A 19,465-nucleotide genomic window follows, 5' to 3' on the forward strand; every position below is an offset into this window, starting at 1 on the left:
CCATGTTAGGAGGATCACCGTGTTGTTGCTCCACAGCCTCAACCTTCAAGCAATACTGTTAAAATAAGGTTAAAACAAAATTGTATGTTCTGAGAAAGGGGAACAAGGGAACAAGGGAAGGGAGGACTCGCTGTGGCCAAAAAGTACCTCTTGATTACACAATTTATGTTGCGGCAGGTGTAACACAGAGGATTTCTGTTCTGTTTCTGTTTTCATGACGAAACCACATTACACCCTCATGCGTTTCATGGACAAAAACACAAAAGGTTGTAATTTCTTGGACGACAAAACCCTCTTGTTTTCCCTGCAGCACCCGCCCAGTGCAGCCTCCCCATCCACCAACTAAAACCTTAGAATTCACCTCAGATATAAACCATGAACTTTGTGATTGTGTGTTTGCAGACCTGGGTCATGTTGTTGTGTTCTGTGGGAAATTAAATCCACCCCCGCTGCTGATGGTCAAAGACCCAAACACTGCTAAGCTAATGGAATCATGGAATCCACGCCCACTATCTGAACAGCTTTCTTTTAATGCATGATGGAGTCCAAGTCAAGACATTCTTTCATCATTGGTTTGTCTCCGACGCCAAATCAGTCACTGGAAAATTTGTCGCTAGAGGCAGAAGATTAAGGTTTCAATACAGATTAGACCGAATCCTCCCAGTGTGACACCCGTCTTCAGGTGTTTCAGTGAGGATGAGCTTGCAGGAACAACCTTATCTGTTTGTAAATAAATAAACCAGCAATTCAGAGAGAATTACTTTCACTGGCTGACTAACAGGTGTGATAATCGTATTTCCAAGTTACCAGTTTCAATCACGTGTCTAACCATGCAAGAAGTGATGGAGATGCAATTGAGCGGCCACACGTGGAAACAATAAGCAGCAGCATTCTGCAGGGAGACGAACAGAACTGTGGGTAAATCGGTCATTTTGGTAGGCAAATCATACAAACAAGCAACAACAATTGAAATGTAAGCATCGGGAAAGTCACTTTTTCTGCAACATTTATTTCCATCACGTCAGCAGAATACAGTTTTACTCTTCACAGAAGACCGATCAAAAAACTGTCGCGAACATTTATCGTACGCTCAATCTCCGTCCGAAAATATGTTCCCGCTCGAGTCGAACAGTCCAGAGTTGTGAATCGATGCTGTAAGATAATAGTGATAATATGTCATTTAGCGATATTGATTTTAACACGGAAAAAGTAAAAGTCTTAGTTTGGTTCCCTCGATAATACAACTAGAGAATGTTACAATACTGAACAGTAATGCAAGGCAAGCAGGTAAGCAATAACTCCTATAAACAATACATAGAAAACGTTCAATAAAAGAAACATTTATCAAATACAGATTTGAGTTAAATGCATTACTGGGTATGATTGAATAAGTCTACATTATTCTAGGGTGGGGGTCAGCTGTATTTGTGCTTATAGTTTGTTCTTGTACTGCACTTCAGCAGATGAATACAGCAAATTTGACACTAATTTAAAAAGGAATAGTGCAGCCCAGAGAGGAGTCAAGGTGAATACAAAAAATTGTAATGTTCCATTAATATTTCCACAAAGCTGCTCGTCCGTAATTAAATCAACCCTGACTTTATCACTGAAGATAAATAAGCAATGCACCAGTTTTCTTCTTTCCCTGCTGAATGAATGCTGCTTGGCAGAGGGAAATATACACAAATGTGATAATGTGCACGAAGAGAATTTTAACTATAATTGCTTGAATCAAAGTGCCGTCTGCATCCTGATGATATGATGAATACAAATGTGCAACTGGGGTTCAGAAAGTCTTTTCTGTCACATTATACTCAAAATAAAGCAGCTAGCCTCTGCAACATTACAAGAAATGAGAGCATAAATGAAAAAGGCCCAAAGAATAAAAGCTCTGCCCTTTATGGAGCATTAATAACCCCCAAAAAACAACTTCACAAAACTCCACATTACACAAAGCGAACAATCTGTCTTCGTTTCAGCCCGGATGGTCCAACAAAGACAATAAACGACTCTGAAATCTTCCCACCAGTCACTCCCCGCTGGCTCTTGCACGTATCACGGTGTTATATTGACCGGAATAAGAGTTTTTAATGAGGCTGAGAACATACAAAGCCGGCATGATGCCCACGTCTGCTCTCACATCACGACTGTGACAGGAAGGCTGGTCTCCACGGTGATCCCTGGAGATAAACAATAAGGGGAAACGATGCATTGATCAGTTTCTAAGAGTAATGTGGAACTATTATTAAAAAAAATCCACAATTATTTGGAAAGTGTTCTGGACCTCTATTTGTCCTTATTTTAGATTTTTGCAGAACTTTTTTCCATTATAACGTTTTTTCTATTTGACTAAAAAAAATCAGTTTCTAGGGTAAACCGACAAAAAAGTAAAGATTCTGTAAAGTTTTTGAATGGTGTTTTTCTGTACAAACTCAATGAGAAATACAATTGTAAAATTACTTGGGACATCAAAGGCTTGATTTGTATTGAATCTGCAGTGTTTTTGTGGTGTGAAGAAGAGAAAACAACCTTACAGGTGAGACACAGTCCTCAGCCTACGTCCGGATCAGGGCCGCCAGGCTCAGGGCGAAGAGCAGCCATTGGTCGAGCTGCCGGCGGGGCGGGGCCACAGAGTTGGTGGGGCGTTTCTTCTTGGGCCCGTTGCAGAGCGCCGTGTTGCAGCAGGTGATGCACACCGAGTTCAGCCGCCCGGTGCAGAACTGCTGGTAGCCTGAGGAGGCGATGAGGCACGCGCCCGAGGAGGCGCACGACTTCCGGAAATGAATCCCTGTGGGATAAAGACCAGACAGCGCTCAGTTTCTCAACCTGTGGTCCGTGGAGCTTTGTGGTTCGTGGCAGTTTTGCTGGGGGTCAATGGGAGATTTACATTCGGCCTATAGAATAGAGAGTCCTACATATCCCTATTTTGTCCAAAAGTGACTATTATGTAAGTATTACAACTCACAAATTGAGCATTGTTTATAATATAGCATGTTGGATGTATGTGCCTGAGTTGAAAAAGCAATTACATTTTCACTTTCAGCACGATTTCACCAAATGTTGCCTGCGTAGGATTATTGTGACAGGGCCCGGGACTCATTGGCTCCACTGGTAATTAGTTTGCTTAGATCGTAGATGTAGCGTATAAGAAGCTTGTAATTGCAGCGCTGCAGTATTTTATTGCACTATAGGGTGAAGGAGCTATTGACTTCCTGTCCACTCTTATTAACTGACGTGTGTCTGTGAGGTATACAATACGCTATACTGCAATTTGTATACCTGTATAAAGAAATGTAACTTGTATTCTGCAGCGCTGCAACTTTTTATTGCACTCCAGAGTCATTGCTGGTGTGCTTTTGTCTGTGTTAGAGCTTTGTTTTGGTGTGTGTACTTAACTTACAATAGTATTTCTTTACTTTTTCATGTTCTCTTGTGTTATTCGTCTTGTGATTCCCCTTACAGAACGAAGACGTTCCGATTAAATCAAGTTGGGTGAAATTTAATCTCAGCAGTGAGACGTTCCTTTATGTAAGAACCTTGTTTTTTATTGACAGAGGTGAAGACATACACAAAGAATCCTTTTACTACAGTACACACGGTGCTACACAGATCTACATCTACATTCTCACAGCCTGTGCCTCTGTGAACTGAAACGAAAGTCAAACCTAGTAAGAACATGAAAATGAACATCCACAATGCTGCTGTGAGAGCTCTTGACTTGCTGAAGGAAAGACAAAGTGGGATTGGGCCAGTTTCACAATAGAATGTTCTTCTATTCAGTGCTTCAGCGAAATACTATTGTAAACGTCAGGTTTGACATTCTGTAAAGCTGCAAAAGTATTTTCTGACAAAAGAGTGGAATGAAGTCGTGTAGGGAGAAAATGTTGCCGAGAGCAGCAGTACTGAAAGTAAACGTACAGATCCATGATTTATTAGAAAAAATCCCAAATTTATAACATAAATGTAGCATAAAGTAAAGATACTCATTGTGAGTGTGTACATGTACTGCTGTATAACTAAATAAAATAAAACTACATTTTTGAAGACATGGAATGAAATAATAGATATTTTGCACTGATAAAAAACAGCTGAGCTACAAAAATTACTATTGCTTGTTACCCAGCAACAGTAATATTGTTATATTATACCCTGTTGAACATCTAGTTTTAGAAAATATACAGCAGTTAGATTAATGTCTTGGATCTAAGTAGAAAGTAGCAGAAAATGGGAGATTACTAAGGTAGAAGTATCACCTCTAAGAGCACAGTAACCAGTACTCACTACAGTACAGTACTGTAAATGTTCTTTACTCTGTACCTCTAAAAACCAATGTACATGTATTGGCAGTGTTCCATTTCTCTTGTGAAGGGTTTGGTGTACACAGCCATAGTTTGATGCTATAATTCTTCTCACACCCTCCATCCACACATCAATCAGTGCTCCTCTTTCTCTCTCCCTACTCTCTCTCTCCTTTTGCTGCTGGACGGAGGAACAAAATAACGGATAACAACATCTATTACACTGAGATCACAGGAGATTGTTGCGACCCGCTTGGCCTTTGCCGAGGGGCGAGGAAGTCCAAGGTATGAGGATTAAAAGGTATCCGGCGGAGGAAAGAGAAGGGATGACTTTTGCAGCCTTACTTGTCATTTCTTTCAAAAGAAAGAAAATGTCAACCTGCTGCTTCCCAGACGAGCTTGTTTCCGGCCTCATCTGCTGCCTGTCTGGAAGGATAGACGTCAAAACATTTTGGTAACTGTCTGTCGTGTTGTATATGACGTGACTACCTCGGTGCTTGGTAATGGCGTCTATCCTCATTTGACTGGTATGTGTGGCCCAAAAAATGCTGTTCTCATTGCAGGGCTGTGTTTAGCTGCGTCTCCAATTTCCAGACGGGCACCTTCCTCAAGGTGAACGATCTCAATTCTTTCTTTTTTGCCAATTTTTTGGAACGCAACATGCCATACTGATGTGCATACGGTTTTGATCTGCAGCAGCCTGGACACACATAACTCACACACCGTCTAATACGGAATGGCAAAAAAAAACTTTAAAACTACAAAGCATTTTAAACTGGCACTTAAACACATAAAATATGCAATAACTTTAACTGCTACTTGAAATTGTGTTGGACCTTGAGAAGCAGGAGAACTTCCTGAACGTAGAGATGTATTATGGTCCAAAAAGGCCAGAAAATAACAAACTAAATGAATTTTCTCCACTTAAAATGTAACATTGGGCCATAGAGGGAAGATTCAGGACCAGTTGTTGCTTAAAGGCTGAGAGAACAAAACCTACACATGCTACAGTTGGACAAAAAACATATTCTGAAAGCATTGTAAAATAAAATGTGCATTGTTTATGGAGTGTCAAAATGTCAATGTCCAGCAGCTGAATTTTTAGAGTGTTAGGCTCTCAGCCAATCAGCTTCAACTTGCCTCCTCTCTAAAAAGACGCACTACACACACATGGGGAAGGCTGAAAAATCATAAAATCTCATTTTAAACATTTTAAAAAAACACTGAAATGGGGAAAGTCTGAAAACCTGAAAAATCTTAATGTTCTCCTGCTTCTGATGGTTGAAACCTTTTTCCGCCAGTTGTTCGACATGTGCCTTCAAGCTGACTCAGCTCTGTGTCTCTGCTTAATAGGCTGCACCTGTTGTTCATAAACAATCGTCAGCTTTGAAGGATTTAAGCTTTAGCTGTCACTCAAACTGCCTGTAACTACTTCATTACACTTTTCAGGCCTTCACACTTTCCTCTTTCGGGCATTTCATCAGCATTCAGCAACACTTTCAAAGTCCCTCACCTTTGTTCCTCTCTTTTGCAAATTTACATTTATAGCGCTATTTTAGATGTGCTTCCAAATTTGCTGATTATTTTTGTCATCTTTCTTTCATTTTGTGTGCAGAACAAAATTAATCAATCAAAGTGATGAGTCGCCCTTGTTGTCGTGCTGTTTTATGCAGTTTGCAAAGGTAAAGAGTGAAACATCCTACTCAGTTGGCATGCAGGAGGCGTAAACCGAGCCTTAATAGGAATCAGCCTAATACCGCTCACATATTTTACTCAGTTACTCATCTTCACTGTCTATGCTGGATGGTCAGCATGACTAATGACGACCACCATGGTTGAATAAACAAAGAAAAGGGAGCTACGTATGAAAACACAACTAATGGAATAAGGAAGAGGATAGTTGCAGTCATTGGTTTCTTCATCTCCCTTTATCTGTCGCATCTTCTTGCTTCTGTGGATTCCTTGTGTGCATGCTTACAAGTGCAGCAGTTGTGTATCGATGCAACCCCCCGCCCCCCCTCTCTCCTCACCATCAGGCTTGATCAGCACCTCCTTCTGGCACGTGTCCTGTACGTTGACAGTGCAGTTGACGATGTACTCTGGTGTGGAGCAGTCGTGCTGCTTCATCTCCTCGCATTGGTAGCACTGGATCTGAAGGGCATCTCCTGTCCCGGGGGAGAGGGGGGGATAAGGGAGGCAAAGCAGAGCAAAGCAAAGCATCTCACTCAGGCACATTCACTTTATCTACTGACGTGTTAGATTCTGGAACACATGAGCTAAATCACTCCTGGTGATGTAATGATTTGTGATTGTCTGATATCCCATGTTGAAAAAGTTGGGAAAGCAAAGCCACGACAGTAAAACTTGAGGAACTACAAAGTTCAAGTTTTGCGAAATGAAAAAGTTGTATTTCGCTCTTGGTGCAGAACTTTGCAGAAGGAAGAGACAAACAGAATCTGAGCTGCCGAAACATATCCGACCGTAAACACGGCAACTTCCACCGCGCTCACCTTCGATCACATCAATGTCAAACTGCTCCTTCATGGCAGGAAACATACATTTCAAACTCATTTCGTGTTCTGGTTTGTAGCATTTTAATACATTTCACAAATACGTATCCAAGCTGGACATGTGTCTGGTTCTCTGATCTCTTTTATTGACTTTGCTTTGGATGCTGTTTTTGTACAATATAGAGTTAGTTCCATGATTAAGCCTGCAGGGTTTACTCCACAGACTCGACCCACATGAAAGCAAGTAACAAAGCAAGAAACAGGTTTGTGTAATCAAGCAGACTAAAGCAAGCATGGAATCTTTGATGTGTTGGGGTTGTGCTTTCATTTATCTGTGCAGACTGTCTCATTAGTGTCAGCAGGGGGGTTACAGACTCACACAGCAAGGTGAGACTGGGTCATAAAGAAGCTGAAACACAGCCATGCATGGATTCGCTGTTGACCCGTGGATTTGTTTTACTGGTGGTGAAATTAAATGTGTAATTTCTTCAAATTGTTTAGTTGGTAACACCACAGGAGCATCTACGGAGGTTGTAACAACACAGAAATCCAGACAGCTTCATGGTGAACGGTTCTCTCCCAAACATGCAGCTGCACTCCTGGAAAGGCCAACATGCTGCAGGAATCTGAATAACCTCAATCCACCAAACAACAGAGCACGAAAGCTACTATCCTCCCAACTACCCGCCTAGCCTTTCTTTTACAAACCATCCCGCACAAGCCATCCATTCCCGGTGACAGATATTACTTGTGTAATTATTGAAATGGCACCGTTCATTAATCTCAACTCCGACAGCCCCATCAAAGCCAGGCTCCACTGATAAAGGTCCACGTTACAACATCACAACCCGACTCTGATTACTCTCAACCAAACACATGCCTCAAACCTCCATCCATCAGCCTGCAAAGAAATAGGCTCGCTCTTATTTGGGAAGTATTTGTCAAAGTGAAGGACAGAGACCAGCGCATGAGAGCGTCTTATCAGCTTGAGAAAATTCACTGGGAATCTATTTTGTCCCACAACAGAAGAGAGATAAAGAAAAGGAGAAAATGATCTCCTGTGTGTTCTGTCTTCAAAGGAAGATTAGACAGCAAAAGCAATATTTTCTTCTCACTGTTCACTGCATTGTGATCACACAAGAACAAAATCAAACACGATAAGCATCCCAGGCACTGCTGCATTTTAACGGACCCTCGTATGGATTTATACTGAAAAATAGCAGAAGTTGTGAGGATTTGTTTTTAGGGAGTTATTGCCGTTTCTATTGTCTTTCTGTTTGATCCAAATAACGCGGAGTCCAGTGCCTCTCCGCGCAAAACCCGCACCAGACGCGCACAACTGATTGCCTAATATTGGCAATATTTCCATGAAGTTTTTGCTTAAGTATAAGAGTATATCCGAAACAATTTGATTCTGTCATTAACTTCTCACATGTAAAGATAAAGGATCAGATCAAATGACGTCAAATGTTTAAATGGAAAATATGAAATAAAACATGGAAAGGCGCAGTAAAAAAAAGTGCGCACAAATGCAGATAATTAGCCAGATTTGAGATGTTGGTTCAGTATTCGGTGTCTCTAAGTTGCACCTACCTGCGTCGACAAGGACTCCGAGGAAAGTCGCGATAATCAGCAGACGCATTCTCCCCGAAATGCCGCTCGGAGGGGAAACATCAGACCCGGCGGAGCTCGATCAGGCGGACGCGCGGACGGTGACCCGGCGCGGAGGAAGCGCAGACACAGATCCGATCATCCGACCATCCTCGGCGAAGCTCCGGCACACTGAGGGTCCGTCAGAGTCCCGAGTCTCTGTCCAGTCCGAGTCTCTGTCCAAATGGAGACGGAGCGCGAACCGGACCGCAGGAATCATAAAGCGCACCACGTGACGAGCACTTCACACCTCACAGCTCCATATAATGATCCTCACATACCTGCTGCTGTACATTACTGCGCATACTCTCATGTTTGACTGTAGTTTTACTGCAGTGCCGGAGGTATTACCTTCATTTTCCAATCATTTTACTGATATTTTAATATTATTCCTCTCTGTGATTTCACTCATATTCCAAAACAACTCCTACATAAATAAGTCACGACTGGGACTTCTGTTATTGCTTTACTGTAGTATGACGAGAAAGATTTTAATGTTGTATATCTACTGGTTTATCTGCAACCTGTTTGTTTTTCTGTCATATGCTGTTGGTTCCGAATTGATGATTTATTGTTTAAGCCATTTGTAGGATATAGTTATGGTTTAGGACTGCTTCTCTCAATCTGGCAAAGCCCAGGGTTTGATTGATAAGTTCTGGGTGCAGTGTAGAAGAGATTAGATATTGCAGATGAGAGATATTGCATCTGAGGTCTGAGATATTGCATTTATTTATTTTGAACCATTACATTTTTTAACTAATTCACTTCTGCCAGTGATGCTGGTTGGTATGAAGTCAACGCCTGAGTTCAAAGGTTCTATATGAAACCGTTTGAATGTCTATCTGTAGCTTACACATTCTAATCATTACGCTGAAATTAATATATGATTCACAAAAATGCAAAGAATTGGAAAAAAAAACAAAGCATTAAGTCCCTTGCAATCCTTTTGTGGCAGGCTCAGAACTTATCAATCAACCTAAGTCACTTTGAAGGCAGTAACTCGTGCTTGCTTCCTTTTGACAATGTCTCAATGCAACACCTTTGACACAGTCTGATGCTGAGTAAACACACATAGTGAGAGAGAGAGAGAGAGAGAGAGAGAGAGAGAGAGAGAGAGAGAGAGAGAGAGAGATCCAAGCCTAGACAAACAAATAGCATTTATTTTTACACATAATCACCCATCAACAGACTAATGGTTATAAATCCCTTCTGGCCCAATCTCCATCTCTTCCTCTCCTGGCTCCTCTCCGCTCAACAGCCTGCGAGTGGAGAAGCTGTGATTACACTCAGCGCCCTTGAGCGAAACATTTCAGGTTTTACCCCAACCTTGATTCCTAACATTCATCGGTGTGAAGATAGGAAAAAAGGAAAGCTTGAATGAATCACCTTCGTGGGTGAAACACAGACGTGCACGGCCTCCCCCGTTCATCACGCACACACACACACACACACACACACACACACACACACACACACACACACACACACACACACAGATCATTTTGAAATAGGAAATTTCTCATATTTATTAAGGAAATCGTTACATAAAATAGAGCATTAAAGTCTAGTGTAACAGCCAAAATTGCACACGGGAATAACAATAATAATAATAATAATAATAATAATAATAACAGTAATTACCAAAGTAACACTGCTGGTAACCATTTCTCTTTACAAAGGAACATTTAAGGAGAGAGGTGAAGCATGACAATTACACTACAAAAATGTGGGTATAAATACTGGACATCTAGAAAAATACACAAGTCCTCTTCAGACTCTCTTCATACATATTAACATCATAGAAAAAAACAAAACAACGGAACACGCTGTTGATTAGCACCAGCCGGTCAAATTACAGATAGACATTTTGGCATAACCTCACCTAAAGTTCAAATATAGTCCAAAATAAAATAAAGTGATAAAATATTTTTTTGCATTAGCTCTTATCAATCAAAATAAACACTTCTTTGTTAAACAAGAAAGAAAAGATACATGCCATTTTCAACCAGTCAAAGCTGAATGATTGACAAAGAATTTATCTTTTTTTGCCTTTTTTGCATATATAAATCAACAATGCCCATTCTGATATTAACTTATAGCACTTTTTATATATACAACATAATGTACAATAGGAAAACTGAGGTTTGGAGAGGTTCAGGTATAAAGATGCTACGTCAGATGATTTCGAGTTTCGAGTTTTGCATCAGGAGAGATTAACTGCGGTTTAGTTTCAATGCCTCCCATCTAAATGAGTCCAGTATGTTTTCCCTGAGCTGCCACCAGCGACACTGGGTGCCAGATGGCGTTCAAGCCAAAAAGTTGGTTGTTTGCTTCATCTACTGGACTTATCAGACACTGAATATTCTCTGAATAATCGATGAGCCACAACATGAGGAAACAGAAAGACGTGTTTGGTTGACACAGTGAAAGAATTTGCAGCAGAAATGTGTTTTGTTTGCAGAGTTTTCCACAATTTCTGTAACAAAGACAGGATTGGCAAAACGAAACATTAAAACCTGGTCTCAACTGTGGCACCATTTAAACAATATTGCTTCAAAAAACAAATGCAGAGATCACCCAGGTATTCATGTGTTTATTGATTATGAGGCCACTTGGGCGATTTCTTTTGGGCAACTTAGATGGGCAACCTATAGCAGCAAAACAAATAAAATGCAACCTTTGAAGGAAAAAAACTAATTTGAGTTCCTGGAGGATGTTTCATTGCTGTCAATGCAACAATGCTGTGGCAACTTTTCACCAATGTTGCCTGTCGATGTTGCCCAGAGAAAACTGCCCGTTTTTCACTTCCTGACAAAGTCTGTACAGCATTTGTTGCAGTGCAATGATAAGACGCTCCCCAGCATGGGGAAAAACACAGACAACTTCTTGAGTATTGCTGTCCAGTCCACCACACCCAGAGTCAAATAAGTTAAGTCCTGGTTTGGTAAGTTGAGGTCTCATCTTCGTTTCTCCGGCTCCACTAAGTGCTTTGTGTTGTTTGTAGGAAGGCGGGGCTGCAGTCTAGACCACCTTTGTTGAGTCCAAGTCGTTTCCAAGACGAGTTGCAATTAAGCTTGAATCAAGACCAGGGTCAAAGACCAAGTCAAGACCAAATCTGTACCAGTTCGGAGAAACTTCTTCAAAATTTCGAGGTTGATTGTCTCTGAGGTCGAGATCAAGTCTGAGTTAGGCAAAAGACCAAGGGTAGGATTTGAGTCCCTGCGTCTGATGTATTGCTGCTATACATCGTTGGATCCCTGGCTGGTGCAGGAGGAAAAGCTGTCGTACAGCGAGTCACTGAGGGAGCCAGCAGGGTCAGCCCCGGGCTTGGTAGAGAAACTGGAGGACGGGGGTTCGTTCCCCTTGTAGCAGTCTTCGCCGCTGTTCCCTGCGTCAGAGTGGTGGACTAACCTGGTGTCAGGATACAGACTGCTGCTGCTGGACGTGCTGTGGTTCAGCTTGTTCAGGGACTCCAAAGAGAAATCCAGAGAGCCCGGCTGGTTCCCGCTGACGCATGACTTCTCCAGTGGGATCTCTTTCTGCAGACAAAACAAGGACGGCGCATTAAAAAACATGCCGAATGTTAACCCATTCAAACCAGGACAGACACAGGGCTTCAAACCCAGGACCTTCTTGCCGTGGGGCAACAGTGCTAACTGTCCACCTAATGCTCGAGCCCATATAATATAATACAATATGATATATATATATAAGTTCAACATTTACTTCATAATTCATTCCATGAGTTGGCCAACTTGGCAATAACAAGTTGCCTCATGGTGCTGCCCACGCTGCTCTGTAAATAGTTACATTTCTCTATCCACTCAGTTCAGTTGATTTGACAGATACAGAGTGAAATACACACAAGGGTAAGCTTGGCATTTGGACAATATAGACTCTCATTTGCAGCATTCTCTTGCAAAGCAATTAGCCAGACGTCACTGGAGAACATGACAGCAATCTACACTCACATTATTAGCACACTCAAGGACGAAATGTGCGTCGAGTGTGTTGGCAGGCAGTGCCTCCGGGTTCATTTGCGCTCCATGTTACATTAACTGTTGTGTTCTGTTTTTTCTCTTTCCAACTGCATTTGAATGCAGTCTGCTGGAGAGTTACTCTGGGGGGATACATGTACCAGCAGTTACAGTGAAACAAGCATTGAGATTGATGTCAATGAAGGGGCAACTCAGCAATGATCTGGATCAGTAACAAACATGTGTAAAGGCTCCTACAGATAAAGAAAAGTGAACAATTTGTACAAATTCTCACAAACAAAAGCAGTCTGGCTAACTCCTATTTTGAGAGAGTGGCTAGGCTGCAAGTGAACAATTTTATTGTACTGCTGCTTCCCCAACACTCAACACTCTTGAGTCCATGCTGATAACAGACTAAGAGTCAACCATGTCGTCTACAGAGGGAAAACAACACACAACAATGGACACCTGACTGCAAAAAGTAGACAGCTGTTGACGATGTGGCAACTATTTGAGTTTGCTACATGATTTCTGCTGAACGCCTCCAGAGAGAAGTAAAGAGCTACTGGAGCATCAGCATTACAACTGCTCAGAGGTACAGGTAAACTAAATTCTCTGGGTAACATGCACTTTCCTCCAGCTACTGAAGGCTGGAAGCAAAGCCGCTATCTACATAAGTATTTCTGTTTTGGTGAGCACACAGGAAACCTCCAGGGATGTTCCGAATGTGGACCATTTATTGTTTTGCTGGGAGGTATAGCTCCCCTCAGACCAGAACTCAGAACTCTGGAGCGCAAACACACAAACAGGAGTGTTGTTAAAGTGGAATGAAGCAACCTACACATTGCTCTAACAGTAAGACCTGCAGGCTATTTTTGTCTAACAAGTTGGTATCAACTAAAATAATACAACACACAAAGAACTAGGAGAGACTTTGCTGTATTTAGCAGTATCTCCATGCAATTTTGCACTTTTGATCACAATTTAAAATAGAAATCCCTTCATTTAATCACGTTCACCCGTCCATACTGCTATGTACAGGAATGAATCATCTGTATCTGCGGTGAATTCTGGAGTTTGCAAGTGTTCCAAACTACCTACTTCTCCTTTTGACCTGCGGTTTTCTTAACATTTCTTGTAATGACTTTTGAAGCACTCCCACAGAGGGAGCGTGGACTTTTCTGCATGTTACACAAGTAGGTGGAGAAAGTAATAGCCAAAGCAATATTGTAGTCCCTGCTCTCGAGGGCCTGAAGCCCTGTTGGTTGGCTTTCCGAGCAGCGAGTTAATTGCGTTCACCTGCTGCCCAGGTGGAGCGCATTGAGTGATTAGATGGCTGGAGTGAAACCAAAGCAACCAGAGAAGTTGTGCCCCTTAAATCTAAGTGCAACATGTCCAATTTATTTATTAAATTCAGGTTCAATGAGACTTCATTCAGAGGGGGAATAGTTATTACTGCCTCTCGGATGATGATTTCTTAAATTACAATATTGAGTGGAATGTTGAAGGAGGCTTGTCCTTTAAAGGTATTGATTGGAGACTAAGCAAAGGAGTAAATGGACCCCAAGTAATAGAAAGTGAAGAGTTAAGTAAGTATACTATATTTTTTTTAAATAAATTAAAAACTAAGAAAATAGCTACAGACAGATGGCAGTCATTACGAGCCAGTATGATGAAAGCTACTTTGAAGTTTTAAAGATTTACAGAAATAAAACGATTGTAAATAAATTTATTAGATACTCTTGGGAAAAAGTTGGTAACAAATCTGCATTTCTGTCTGCAGTGTTTGAGTAAAGCAAGATTGCTTTGAAAATAACTGAGCTACTCTCAAGCTACCGGAAAAAGTTAAGTTGGTGGCTAGCAAATCTTGTTTCCTGCTATATCTTTTTTTTGCTATCATGGCTATTAAAGAAAGAAGCTCCTTTAATACCTTAAAGACACAAAGAGAAGGGACGTGAAGCTGTACTACGTACGTGTAGCCATACTGTATGTGTCGTTGCTGTTAGGTTTAAAAATCACTGCAAGGTTGTGCAGGATCCTTCTGTATCTCCCTCAGGCGGGAAAGAAAGAGAACGATGGTCTTATCGCTGATTGGATTTGATTTTGGAGGAACACAATTACACACCGACCTGGCTGCTGACGGAGCGCTCGCCAGAATCGGCAATTGGTTCTGCTTGGCGTTGCAGAGATGGGACGCCTAAACCGCCGTGCCACTTGCCTGTCTGTGTTGAGGTTGAGGTTTTGAGTTTTGAAAAATGTTGAAATGTCTCAAATTTGAAAGATTATTCGTTTGTGAAAATATAAAGGATTTGAATCCAGGAAAGATGCACAATTACAGGTACATCCCAGTTCGGGAAATGACTTCAGTCGAACACAAATTCAGAGTTTTAATTGCCAACATGGACGAAGCATTGATACTTTGCAGGCGAGAGCTTCTACTGTTCTATTTCTGGGTTTGTTCAGTCTGATTCCTCCATTATGTCACACAGCTCTTGAGTTAATCCGTTCTGTTCTGTCAGGCCGCCAGCGACTCAAGGTGAGCGAACATTCCTGCTGTTGATGTTTATTTTTACACCGATACAGTTTTGCTTATCCAGTCGCCAGGTTTCAAATTACATGTCAACTGAAATATTCCCCGTCTCTCGCCATGTAGTTATTGCTGGAGGTAACAAGCTGTTCCAAACTCAGGGGAGATGCAGTGCATGCTGACACAACGCACAGGGTCAAACAAAACCCATGAATTTTGAAATCTTTCCACGTGTGCATCCTCCGGCTCAGCACAGAGCTCGTATTGCGTTTTTTTACTCGCTGTCACGGAGGTCTTCAGCAATCTCGTTTTTTCATGCAAATGAAAGATGGGAGTAGGAGGTAGTGAGTAATAAAGAAAGCAGTGAAAAAAAGAGAGAAGTTAGTTTGAGAAAGAATGCAAGGACAGGGGAAAACGTCTTTGGGACAGAAGCGGCGGACGTCAGGTGAGAAGACGAAGAGAGCTGGGAGAAAGAGATGTAAATCGCGCAGAGGCCAACTGAAAGGAAAGGAAAGATATATGGGGAAAAAAAGAGAGGGACTGGGAGAGGACAGAAGAAGGCGGGAGAGTGCCGTTAGCAGGGCTGTCAGGTGCTGTCAGGATGATAAATGGGAGGCCAACCCGGGCCGTGAGGGCTCTGATGGGAGCCGCCGAGCTTTACATCACTCTCCTGAGTGTTTGTGAAAGGTTATTAAAGGTACTTAAATCACCGCACTCTGACAACGGCTCGCTACTAGCCACCAAACTTCCCCAAAACTGCTGGCGAAGACGATGTCTTCAAAAAGGGGAGCGGTCGCGTGGATGGATTATGCAGGTCAGTCGGTTTACAGGTTCTGAATAAGTTTACTTTGTATCGTATATTAATATAGTGTTTACATGGATGAAGAAGTTTAAAGCCCATTTCTCGCTTAAAGCCAAAAAAACAGCATTTGTGCACTAGTTTGTAGCAGCAATGCTAGTTTATAGCTAGCAAGGAATGCTGGCAACTCCAAAAAGAGCTCTGCTGTGCAAAACAGCAGTAAAGACTTTACTTTCCCAGATGGCTGCTCCATCAAGTCCTTCATTATTAAGAAAAAAACAGGGACCTCATTTTTAATTTAGAACCTGTAAGCATAATGCTAATTATATGAAACAGGGTTGAGGATGAGACAAATGCCTTTCCGGCAGAACTCGGATCAAAATCCAAGTCTGATTCCCACTTCGGCACCAAGCGCCGGTCTTTGTTCAACTCGAGGTTTCTGCTGTTGAGTGAGATTCTCTTTCTGCTCGCACACAGGTCATAGAGTCCACTTCATATTTGCTGTTTTTCTCAAAGTCACTACAGAAGTGCCTTTAAAAACTGAATCTTTTGTATGCACAGCACCACAATGCTACAGGTAAATCCAACCATGTTTGTTATTTTGTCTGTAAGCATGTTTTCGCTCAGAAAGAAGCTTCCCCTGGTTCATTCAATGGAAAACACAATACACACGAGTGAATGCTGGAGCTGCAAGCATATTCCAGACACAAATTTATGCTCACGAGTTGTCCAGTTCTGCTTCTGGTCATGAACAGAAAGCAGAACAGAATGAGGACAAGAATCAAAACCATGTAGAATATATTCATGTTTTTCCCTTCCTCACACACAAACTTATATTGAGCAAAAGCTTCTCTTTTTTCCAAATATGGATTAGTGTGTCACAGTGGGTATGGGGTGCAGAGGAGAGTTTGCCTGCTTGAGAGTCTCACCCGTAAAGCAAGACTGGTCTGGAGGCCATTTCATGGTCTCTGATCCTCATTTGTCATTCAGTGGAGTTAAATACTAGAAGCAAACAGCCGCTGACACAAAAGGCTGAGTCGATCGAAAGCAATTAGGTGGGTTTTTCAAGAAAAAAAAAGATTTTTTGCGCACAATTCCGAAGGCAGAAAAGCTTCACTTTGGGAATGGAAAGAAAACAGTGGTGAGTGGTGAGTGGTGACTCCATTTCAGGCCTGAGGAACTATTTCAAAGGTAGCATCAACGTTGCAACTCCACACGACTGCAACACACTCTGACCATCTGAAGAAGTCTCCTTGCCAAAGTCTGTGACATGTAGAAATGGTACAAATTCAATTTATTCAACTTCATACCTCTGCTCTGAGAAAATCCTTATGCATACCTACTGACTGTGTGTGTTTGTGTTTGTGTCTCTGTCTTGGGAATACACACTGACTCGCTCTCTTGCCACCAACCCACACACGCGCTCCATACTGATGCGGATATACACACCTGGGAACGGCTTGGATTCCTATCACTCTCAACTGCCCGGAGCTCCCAAGCGCTCCACAAAATGAGGAAATTGATTTAGTCTCAAACAATCAACATGGAGCACATCACACACTGCCCCCTGCATATGATGTGTCGGTGTAAAAACGATCAGTGGCTTTCACACCTGCATGGTAGTCAAGCATAATTTCCCTCTTGGTCCGAACAAACCAAAATAACTGCTCCAAGACAATTGTGAGGAAGAGGTATTGGCACACTGACTTTCTTCTTCCTTTGATACTCAATGAGTGGGCAATGGATTTTTTGTTTGTGTGTGTCAAACCGAAGTGATTCACTGGCTGATTCAGACCAGAACAAACAGACTTTGAATCTGAAAACCTGAACGTTCTTGAATGCAATCGGCTGCATGTTGATCAGGCTCGTTTGACAAACAAATCTATAAACAACACTCACGCTGAGTCTGTCCCCCGCTTTGCTGTCCATGGCCGACTCCTTGTGCAACAAGTTGTACTGGGAAATCCTCCTGCTGTCCTCTGCATGCGAGAACATATCGTGTTGGTAGAAGTCCATGATTGACAGAGGTTTCTCCATACTGCTTCGCTTCAATGTCTCTTCGTCCTGTTCGCCTATGGACAGAGGGGTTTGTCATTGCAAAAGCTTTGCTAAAGTAAATAAAGTCAGGTGCAGGAAATTCTGAGAAAAAGACAAGGACACAGTGGAGGGAACACGATCACAAATCAAAGTACCTGAGTTGCTCTTCTTCCTTCTGTTAATCAGCGTCTTTTGAGGTGATCCCAACGTGCTCCCTCTGCTCTCCAGTTCGGTCTCGGTGTCGCTGCTGCTCCCCGAGTAAGTGCACACTCGCAGGGGGACTCGCTCCTGTTCACAGCAGAAGATGCACGATCACTTTAGAACAGAGAAGAAGCTTTTACAAAGACACACACGCATGCACTGGCGGTGCTCAATGAAGCCTAGTCTTTATAGACATTTGTTTCATTCGTCTGATTGTTTTCTTCAGGACATTGGGACCCTTTACAAGACCTCAAGAGCTTTCCTTCATTTCACACCATGGACCTTTAAGGACCTATTTGGACGGCCCTATTGTCCTATGTCCCCTGTGAATTGGTCCTGTGTGTTAATGTGTGCGTAAAGATAAGAGCACCCAGTAAAAATAACCTTCAGACATTCCCAATATTATTGGCAAGCAATCCTACAAATTATGGGAGGACAATACATAAACAGGGTAGATGCTTCAACAATACAAATATTCTGTAATAGTAAATTTGCAATGCGAAAGTTCCTACTTAAGACCCGGGTAAAGACGTTCCTAAAAGTTTTGGTCCAGACACTTAATTTATGTCCTTCTGAGGTGTTGTTGAGCAAGACGCTGAACTGCAACCTGCTCATTGCACATCAGATGATTGAATTCTTAACACCATGTCATGAAATATTCCATGTGAAAAACCTACATTGGACAAATCCTGCTCCTTCGCTTTCATCTTCCTCTCCATCTCCTTCTCCTTGTCCGCTGTAGTGGCCGAGAGACTCAGCCTCTTTGTCCTGGTCGCATCTGAAAGTCAATACAGGGAGAGAAGGGACAAATGAGTCACAAGGTCTGATGTGCAACAAACACAACGGCCACCTGAAACCCATGCAAGAAAAGGAAAACAGCAATTCAGCTCTGCTAAAATGACAATCTGTACAGGACAGACACATTATGCACATTCACTCAACCAAAACCTGTCCATTTCTGTACAGACCCATTTATATGCATATATGAATGCAAGTGTGCAGTATCCAAGCCATCAAACATTAATGGCGTCCGCCCTGCCATTGTGCCCAGGCATGACTCCTGGCAGCACAGAAAGAACAGCTTTCGGCTGTCGTCCCCACATGACTAAGCACTGCTTTATTATCACTTTGCCTACTGCTGTCTCGGACAGACGCCAATTAAATGGTGTCTTGTAACATTCAGTTGCATTGCGATGAAAGGCGTTTTTGCACATTCTGCATCTGAAAAAGTGTTTTCATCTGCTTCCTCTCACCAGTAAAGCAACATGACACCGCAGCCTTTTTGTAATAGCGGTGGAACACGTGACAAAGTTTTTGAGTTTTGTCCGTACTAATCAACATCTTCCACCAGATTGCTGCCTCTGCAGTGCCGCCGCAGCGCTGAGATAAAACAGACGTGGGCTAATGTCCTGTAAGCATAAATCCCTGGGTGTGATAGCTCATCCCTGTGTGTGTGTGTGTGTGTT

The 19,465-nt window shown here is 42.2% G+C and overlaps 2 protein-coding genes across 5 annotated transcripts in view; both read right to left on the reverse strand.

Annotated features, from left to right (window-relative positions):
* Window positions 1–707: 707 nt before the first annotated feature.
* Window positions 708–8,730, reverse strand: LOC143002386 (ly6/PLAUR domain-containing protein 1-like). 2 transcript variants are annotated; one of them, XM_076152462.1, is made up of 4 exons: window positions 8,402–8,730; window positions 6,329–6,463; window positions 2,535–2,788; window positions 708–2,180 (listed from the first exon to the last, which is right to left on the reverse strand). In XM_076152462.1, exons 1-3 carry the CDS (start codon window positions 8,448–8,450, stop codon window positions 2,556–2,558), a joined length of 417 nt encoding a protein of 138 aa, XP_076008577.1. In that variant the 5' UTR covers window positions 8,451–8,730; the 3' UTR covers window positions 708–2,180; window positions 2,535–2,555. The 2 variants fall into 2 exon arrangements, with proteins under 2 accessions (XP_076008577.1, XP_076008579.1); XM_076152464.1 differs by lacking the exon at window positions 8,402–8,730 and having other exon boundaries at window positions 6,329–8,385.
* A 1,924-nt stretch (window positions 8,731–10,654) lies between these two features.
* Window positions 10,655–19,465, reverse strand: part of LOC143002372 (nck-associated protein 5-like) — a 99,229-nt gene continuing 90,418 nt past the window's right edge. For 2 of the 3 annotated variants that reach the window (XM_076152444.1, XM_076152445.1), the window contains exons 17-20: window positions 18,677–18,777; window positions 17,954–18,086; window positions 17,661–17,833; window positions 10,655–11,997 (exon numbers count right to left, since the gene is read on the reverse strand). In XM_076152444.1, the coding sequence (XP_076008559.1) occupies window positions 11,698–11,997; window positions 17,661–17,833; window positions 17,954–18,086; window positions 18,677–18,777 (707 nt within the window). In that variant the 3' untranslated portion in view covers window positions 10,655–11,697. Of the gene's footprint in view, window positions 11,998–17,660; window positions 17,834–17,953; window positions 18,114–18,676; window positions 18,778–19,465 lie in introns of those variants that run through there. The other variant, XM_076152446.1, reaches the window with a different exon arrangement.

The sequence above is a fragment of the Genypterus blacodes genome, unplaced genomic scaffold, assembly GCF_046128005.1.
Source record: "Genypterus blacodes isolate CSIRO-AG114 ecotype Tasmania unplaced genomic scaffold, CSIRO-AGI_Gbla_v1 ptg000056l_1, whole genome shotgun sequence".
NCBI lineage: Eukaryota > Metazoa > Chordata > Actinopteri > Ophidiiformes > Ophidiidae > Genypterus > Genypterus blacodes.

Excerpts from the sequence above, each read along its gene's own strand:
- LOC143002386 (XM_076152464.1), bottom strand. The coding sequence starts at position 6,533 with ATGTGCCTGAGTGAGATGCTTTGCTTTGCTCTGCTTTGCCTCCCTTAT. Across the intron at positions 2,789-6,328 it reads GGTGCTGATCAAGCCTGATG|GGATTCATTTCCGGAAGTCG; the intron begins GTGAGGAGAGAG and ends TTTATCCCACAG.